Below are 8,391 nucleotides of genomic sequence, written 5' to 3'. Positions count from 1 at the left end.
ATTCGTAAGTCTTTAAAATGCTCAAAATTACTCTTTTTAAAAACTAAATAGAGCTTGTTTTAGCATTTAATACTTTTCAATCAGAACCGCGTGTGCTTCGTGAGGGTCAAAGTACGGCGGATCACCAAACTCGTCCTCAGTGACGAGTTCAAATCTAGTTTTATTCTATTTGTTGCTTCATCTAATAGCATCCATTCATTTTGATTTACATTTTTTATTTATTATTACGGTATATAAATACAAAAATACAAAAATGGTAGCACAAGGCTAAAATTGTCTGTATTACAATAAATTTTCACACTGACTGTACATCATTATAGTTAAAGTGAAAAAGTACTGTAAGTATAAGAATAGACCATTACATAAACAAATGTTTTTTCTGATGGATCTTTGGAATCTCTATTCATTTTTTGTGTCTATGCCCCTCAGGCGGCTACACTATGTTATCGTTTGGCAGTTAAATATGGCTGCAGAAAGTGTAATTCCGGTGTAGGTTAACCCTATAAATCCAGTAGAGGTGCATGATGGGTCATGTGTCATCTTAAGTTCCTTATTACTGTACCTTGACTGCACCAAAGTCATACAAAAAAAACAAAAAACAGCACCACACATTTCCTGAATCCCTAAACTAAATCCCTATGTGGATACCATAATGCAGCGCTTATTCGAGAGCAGCGCTTATAAAAATTATTGGTGTGGCGCTTTCCATGCCCGTTCCCATGTTACCTATTTCACTTATTCCCGTAGTTCAGTAGGCCTATCATGGTCCTGTCATCGTAAACAGACGTTTATAAAGAAATGCTTGTGTCTTTATCATGTTAGTCATTCATTTTAACACTGTATACATTGTATATAAAACCGCTTCATTACACACAGGGTAATATTATATATTATTGATTACGCTAAAAAATACTGTCCTTAACATGAATAAAGTGAAATAGGTACTTAGTTGCCTATACAGTAATAGAAATAAAGAATAAATGTAGGCCTGAAGAAATATTAAATTTAACTTTTCAACTGATCACTGATGTTCTGTCTTTAATTGTGCTGCTTTTTGTGAAGTCATGCGATTACTATGCCGTGGGCTAGAGGTACGTCTGTCTTATGCTGACATAACAGCCTGAATGTCCCTTTAGAAACTCTGAGCAAAGTTAGAAAATTGTCAGAATCTGTTCTCAGCTAATCCTAATAACATTAAAAGAACTAAAGCAACATTTGAAACCTGTCATGCTATCAATAAAACTCCAAATTCATGTTGTTTTCTGTAACATTCTTCAAGGCATGCTATGCAATAAATATATGTTTTTTTTAAATTGATCCATTGCTATACATTCCAAACAAATCATGTAGAGATCTATTTTTGAATTTTTAAAATACAGTAATAACTGATTTGTCATTGTCAGTGCCATGAAAATGCAACATCTGTTTATTAAAGAACCTGTCATGCACATACAAAATTTCTTTTATACGATTCTGAAGTAAACTTGTGTACAATTATACTTTATACGTTTTTGTCAGATTTTGAAAAAAAAATTATTGTAAGGCGAGACTTTTTTAATTCCTTGTTTCGCATACTCATTTTTTTTAAAGATCATCGGAGGAGGGTGGAATGAAAATAAAAATAAAATTTTGTTTTCTTATTTAGCAAATAGTTTTTCTAAAAACATCCAGACGGAGGAGAAAATAAAAATAAAATTTTATTGGTGAATGTAAAATAGGATGGTTAAATGCTTCAAATTTATATAGTGAGGAACGAAATATATATATTTTATCTTTGGCAATTTCAAGGCAGCGGAAGACGTAATAAAAATAAAGAAAAACTTTTATTTTTTTCTGAAATTTCCACTTTTTTTGTTGTGGCGGGTGCACTAATTGGCCAAAAATAAAATTTTATTTTTATTCGAAATCTTCAATATTTGCAGCCGGTGGGTTCGCTTAACAAGGTATAAAAAAAGTCTCGTCTAAAGCAAAATTTATGCTATGCTGGTACTTCTTGACAATGTCAGGTCTGCCTTGGAGAAAGAAAACTTATATTTCTAGGCTACAGTATCTAATCTTGATTATACTGCCCTATTTCTGGAAGAAATTGGACCAGTATATGTGGCAAAGACAAGACAGACAACCCAAACCAGTCACTCGTCGCAAAAATCAGTTTTTAGTTTACTAATACAGAGTTGAAGAGTAAAATGAGAGCTATAAAATGATAAAAGATTTAAATTTGACATTTTGTTATGAAGTTACAGAAGTTTAAACATACAGCTGTTTAAAGAACAATATAAATTGAGAAATCAGCCTTCAAAGTTAATTGTGATTTTTGGCATTTCTCTGGCAGAAACCATTACCAAATTGTTAAAAATTGTTGCTTTAACATTAAAAATGGGGAAAATAACAGCAAAGCATGATATACCTGTAGAGTACCACAGTCGTGTCTTCACGATGCCAGGTGGCGCTCTCTGTTGTCAACATAAAACAAATAATACCATTGATTGGGTAAAAGCTAAAGAACTAAGAAATAAAGCAAACAATATGAATCGGTATCTTAAAAAAACATATTGCTCAAAAGCTATTAATGAAAGTGTTAAGTTTCTTGTACCTAAGTTCCAACACTGTAATTAGTAACACATTAAATAATCGTCAGTGATATAGGCCTACGGAGATATGAACAGATTGCCGTTGTTGTTCTCCTCGTCTCTTCATTTGTAATTATCGTCAACATCATCATGATTTCATCATCGTCACCATCATCTTCCTCCCCTCCTCAACATCATCATGATTATCATAATCACGATCGTATGATCGTCATCATCATCATCATCATCATGACCTTCATCTTTGTCGTCTCATCATCTCAACATCACCATTATCTTGATTCAACATCATCATCATCATCCTCATCATAATCATGATAGCAGCATGATTCCTCAATAGACACCTAAACATTGCGTCTAGGTTCTTCGTACAGTATACCCTGTCTCTTATACACATCTAGATGTGTATAAGAGACAGGGATTATACCCAAGTAATTATTTTTTCTATAGAGTACCACAGTCGTGTCTTCACGACGCCAGGTGGCGCTCTCTGTTGTCAACAGACGTTGGTTACCGCTCACTAAGCCTGAATGACTTCATAGGCTTTCTGGAATAGGCATTTTAAAAATATTTTACCATCAAAATGGTAAAAACACAATAAGCTCACATTATATTAGTTATCGAACACACATTTAATCATCAATTAAAATTTACAAAGAATAAGTAGGATACTTAATAATCACGTTAGAAATTGGGATCAATGGTTTGTCAGTGAAGAAAATGCCATCCGCTTGAACGCTTTTTGCAACGATATCAATGGAGTAGTATCACGTGGTATCATGATGTAACACTATTATAGTACTCTATATAGATATATAAAGATCAGTTTGTTGTAATAAAATAGATTTCAAAAATTGGAAACAGGATTTGTGACAAGTGACTGGTTTGCTTGTCTTTGCCACATACAGTAATGGTATCAGAGATATAGAACTTGAGGTGGTAGAGGACTTATCTCTAATGAGCATTAATTCATCTATGTTGAATTCTGGTCATGAATTTGCTTTGTAGTATTTATAGTTATCTGTAGGGGACCATTTGGATTATCTTGTGATATAATGGTTAATTCTCAGCTTCAAATAATAACAAAATTCACGGACCATTTCGTTAAGGGATATTGTTGCTAATGTTCCACAAAACAATATAGCGTAAAATTGTACATAAACTTGTGCGTTTTTGGGACAACATGTGTGTCTGTGGGAAAAGTGTCTATTCCTGGCCCTGGTTTGATTGTTCAGTTAAGTTTGCTGGAAAGGATCATTTCTAGATATTCACAATTTGCGTTGCTCAAGTCTTTCCGTAGTGATGCAGCAAAGAGAAAACAAATATTGTAAAAATAAAAACATCAAAAAGTGATTTAGAATTTAATGCGACGTTAATGGAACTTGCATTAGTTTTGATTAAAAAAGTTGACATCTCCTTTGCCTTTCTACGGACCATTATAGCATTCATAATTATTTCACAATAAGGATCATTTTCGGCCGGAGTCTGCTAACTTACTTTAAGTTTCTGGAATGATTTTCCAAATTTGGTGACATGTATGCCTATAAAGTTTGTATTTGCATTGTGCTCAATGGTGATTACTGATAAATGTGACTGGCTCTGGCAAAACTAGCTGTTTGTCGAAAACATTCAAAATTGAGTTTTTGGTATTTCTAGATTCTTCATGAATTTTTCTTCAAAACAGTGATTATTTGATTGAAATTGGTTGAGTATTAGCGAAGTTATGAATATTAAATTTATTGGATATTACTAATAGGTCTTGAGAAAACAGCTTCCAAAGATTCCAAAAGCAATAGTTTTTTATTAAGATTTTTATTTTAAAAATAATTTTAATATACCTTTCAGTTAGATTTAGTGATTGATATTTTGCAGAAATTTTCTTCAATATATCTTCTACAGTAGTATAAAATGCAAAAACCTTGAGTGATTATCGACTTCACATTGTTAAATTTCAGGTATTGGAAATAAAATCATTGCTGATACTAAATTTAAATATATTGCTCATGGTAAAAACTAATTATAACTAGATATTGACTACTGTAAAAGTCAATAGAATTAGAAACAAGTATTGGCAGTGTTGATGGATAAAAAATGTCATTATGTTCCCTTTTAAAAATATTGATTGCTACAAGCTCATGTGTAATGTCATATGACAGATGGTCTCTTTCAAAGAATCAGCATTTAATACTAGAATATTCAATATTTTTTAAACATCTTCTGTAGTTCCACAAGAAATTCTATTTTTGGAGTAAAGCTACTGTAGCTGTTGGAAGTATCAGTCCAATTAAACCTGAAAAGAAATACGTAAACCTGAAACATTTTTATGGATGAGCATATTATAAAAATTATCTTACTAGCAAATTCTATAGTATCATAGCAAACATTTATCCTGTACCAATTGAATAGTCTTTGCATGAAATAATTTATTTTTAGTAGTTTATAGTCTACTATTCATACATAGGTGCTCTACAGTACGTACCATAGAAATTCTAATATGAGCCTGTAGTACTCTATTAGTACCCATGCACTGAAGCCTGGTTTCCATAAAACTGCTACACGTTATCCCCGACTCCTTTGGCAACACTGATTGGTCAGTTGTATCAGGGAGCGTTCCCGGTTGCGTCGGGGACAGCTACGCAGTGCAAATATTGCAGTGAAAACACCGTAGCGACTGTGTAACAATTTTTATGGAAACCAGGGTTTTATTAACCCACTTTCACCATATTCTATAATAATGACCTACTGCTTCATAGTTACTACTGATTGGCATAGTCAATTGAAGGCACTCATCCAAAAGGAAATCTTCAAAAATAAAAAAATGAAGTTTAAATTAAAATTTAGTTTACTTACAGTTCTGTGCCTTTGAACTAATTGGCATTTGTCTTGATTGATGAAATAAAGATTGAATGTTTAACATTTTGAAATGAAAAACATCATTGCTGATTAATGATTTCATTTTCCCCATAGTTTTGTATCACTAGATCTTTCAATTAGATAAAAAACATTTTCCAAACATTGATAGATTAATATAGAATGTCAATTATAATCTCAATTCAAAAGAATGAATTATATCTGATCACAAGTTCATGTTTAATGTCATATGATATCGCTCTCAAGCGTTGCTCTCCATCAAATGTGCAGATTTTGATATTAGGAAAAATCGATATTGGGAACTTTCAGAAGATTTTTCTATCATCTTCAATAACCATGCCTTCACACAAGTTATATTTTTTTGAGCAAGTACAATAAATGCTAATCCAACACTTGATTCTATGTTGCTTGTATCAATATTTTAAATTTCATGTTAAAAATATATACCATCAAACCTGAAAGTCTAGAACCCCTTGCTTTGGAACTGCAGTAAGAGGACACGTTTTTTTGGCCATAGACCAAAGGAAAGTATGGTATTCCTTTTTACAGTACAGCAAACACTATAATAGAGAATCCACAAGGTGATACTTTTTGGTCTTGTAATAGAGCCCTTCTTGTGTTTTTTAAACTTGATGATTCTAGAGTTTGTCACCACAGTTTTAAAAAGTTTTTCTACTTTAGATTTGGGATTTACGAAGTGCAAGACATCAGTTGATTTGGTTTCATGAGTTTCCTTTGTTTAGTACTAGTGCTAAGTTATGGAATATTGCATAACTATTGACAAAATTATCTTTTTCTGTCATTTGTAAAATTGCTTGACCAGCCTCTAAAGTTCTCATGCCTCATTAGCACCCAGCATAAAGTAATTCCAGATCCATCAAACTTTCATTGTCTATGATTTATGATTTTGTGTACAATAGTTTAGTTTATGATGTTCTTGTACAGGTACTGTCATAATAAAATTTCGGATTTTAATTATTCTTTACCTTTTTTGTGACTTTCATTTTACTGTTTAACCCTTTATAAAAATTGATTTTTGCGAGGAGTGAATACTTTGGCTTGGCTTTGCCACATTTTTAGTGCAGTTCACAACTAGGGCTTAAAAATATATTTTACTTTTGTAATTATGTTAGCTACTTACTGCAGTGCTATTGCAATGATGGTATCACCTAGTTAATTTTTTTCCAGTATTGTGTTTGAATATTTTTTTTTATCAGAAAAAAATGTCTTGCTATACATGTGCACTGATAACTGATCCTGTTCTATCCTGACATGGAGCATGTGTAAATGTCTTTCTCTAGCACTGTTTAAATAAAAAGCAGTATGTTACCAACCTACACTGTTAAATATCCTTTTTTTCAATGCTTTCCAGTGGAATATGAAATCACAGCTTTCCTGTTACACTAAAGATTGTCTACTGTACTACATGAGCGCAGCAAGCGTGTGTTGCCGGACGAACTACAAGGAACATTAAACTGTCATCACTGAGTGATGAGTTTATGGCATGAATGTTTGATTTACTTTAGGGGGCACAACACTAACAATGATAAACTAATTTCTGTGACATGTTGTTTCATTTGGAGGGAGCACTTAGTACCTGGCCTGCTTTTAACTTAAAACAAAATGTATGTGGTGTTAAAGAATATGCGGTGCTCACTTTATCATGTTCACTTTACAACACAGTGTTGAATGAGGAAGATTTTTTTTGTTGTAGATGATTGTTATCAGAAAGGGACATGGTTTTAATTTGTAAGTGTAGGGCCCTGTAGGTAACATATGATGCCAAACAACTTCAAGAAGATCTAGATAAAGTAGTGGAATGGTCTAATAAATGGCAGATGAAATTTAACCCTAACAAATGCCAAGTGATTAAAATAAGCAATAAAAAAAAAACTCTCAGCATTATAAATATATAATGAGTAATGTTATTCTCCAATCAACATAACAAATCAGTTATCTTGGAGTTGAGCTTACCAACAAGAGAGTGAACTACCAAACCTGGTTCTGGTTAATTCCTCTTTTCTTAGTAAGTCAGTAGTTAATTTAGTCTTTTATCATTGAGTCAAAGATTTTAGAGTTGGTGTGAACTATAATAAATTTGGTTTTTCTTAGTAATGTCAGAGTTAATAGTGTACTAGTCTTACTTTTTTGTCATTGAGTCAAAGGTGTTAGTGAACTGCTATAAAGAAGTTATGGTTCTAGTTGTTTTTAATGTCAAAAGTAGTGTACACTGTAGTATTTTATATTTCTTTTACATAGACAGTGAATTCTAAAATACAACTTGAAGTATAATTATGACATAATGAGTCATGTTGGACTCTAGGTCAATTTGATATTCAAGAAAATGTGTACTGTATACATAGGAAAATTTAGGTTTTACAGTGTCTATATATTTCACAATAGCAAATGTTCTGACTGACTTTAGGCACATTTTGTTATGCTATTTTTCAGAATTCATAGGGAAATCGCCATCTTCAAATGCAATTATCCTGAAATTATGTTTTCAAACATTTGAATTTCAAAATTATCTTATTCTGGTTGTACTTAACTGATTTTGATTCAAAGCCCAAAATCAAGCCTAATAATGTCATCTATTTTAAGTTAATCATTTTAATGTTTGGTACAAAAGAAAACCAGTTTTGTAACAAGACGACATTAATTGTGCTATGATATAAAAACATCAAATGTAGCATAATGTTGAGTCAATTTTCTTTCATTCCACTTATCTTTTTTATATGTCTATTGAAAATGTTAACAAACTAATTGACTGTTGCTCACACGTTGTCATTATAGCCTCATTTACATACTGTACAGTATGTACGGTAAACAAATTACTCTTAATCCGCAATAATCTATACATTTAGGTATTATAATTATAGTGCCAAAAAGAAAATGAATTATTGTTTCTTTGAATTGAAATGGTGCACCTCTT

At 32.0% G+C, this 8,391-nt stretch overlaps 1 protein-coding gene across 1 annotated transcript in view; it reads left to right on the top strand.

Annotated features, from left to right (window-relative positions):
- The window catches only part of LOC117114977, a 38,449-nt gene extending 30,295 nt beyond the window's left edge, over positions 1–8,154 (top strand). Inside the window, exon 5 of the mRNA XM_033258608.1 lies at positions 6,832–8,154. Within this exon, the coding sequence (XP_033114499.1) occupies positions 6,832–6,841 (10 nt within the window). The 3' untranslated portion in view covers positions 6,842–8,154. The remainder of the gene's footprint in view (positions 1–6,831) is intronic.
- Positions 8,155–8,391: the final 237 nt, after the last annotated feature.

This window comes from Anneissia japonica, unplaced genomic scaffold (assembly GCF_011630105.1).
Source record: "Anneissia japonica isolate Jap-2015-1 unplaced genomic scaffold, ASM1163010v1 scaffold284995_len508010_cov190, whole genome shotgun sequence".
In the NCBI taxonomy this organism is placed as follows: domain Eukaryota; kingdom Metazoa; phylum Echinodermata; class Crinoidea; order Comatulida; family Comatulidae; genus Anneissia; species Anneissia japonica.
The sequence above is the reverse complement of the archived record's forward strand: the minus strand, read 5'-3'. Positions and strand labels throughout refer to the sequence as shown.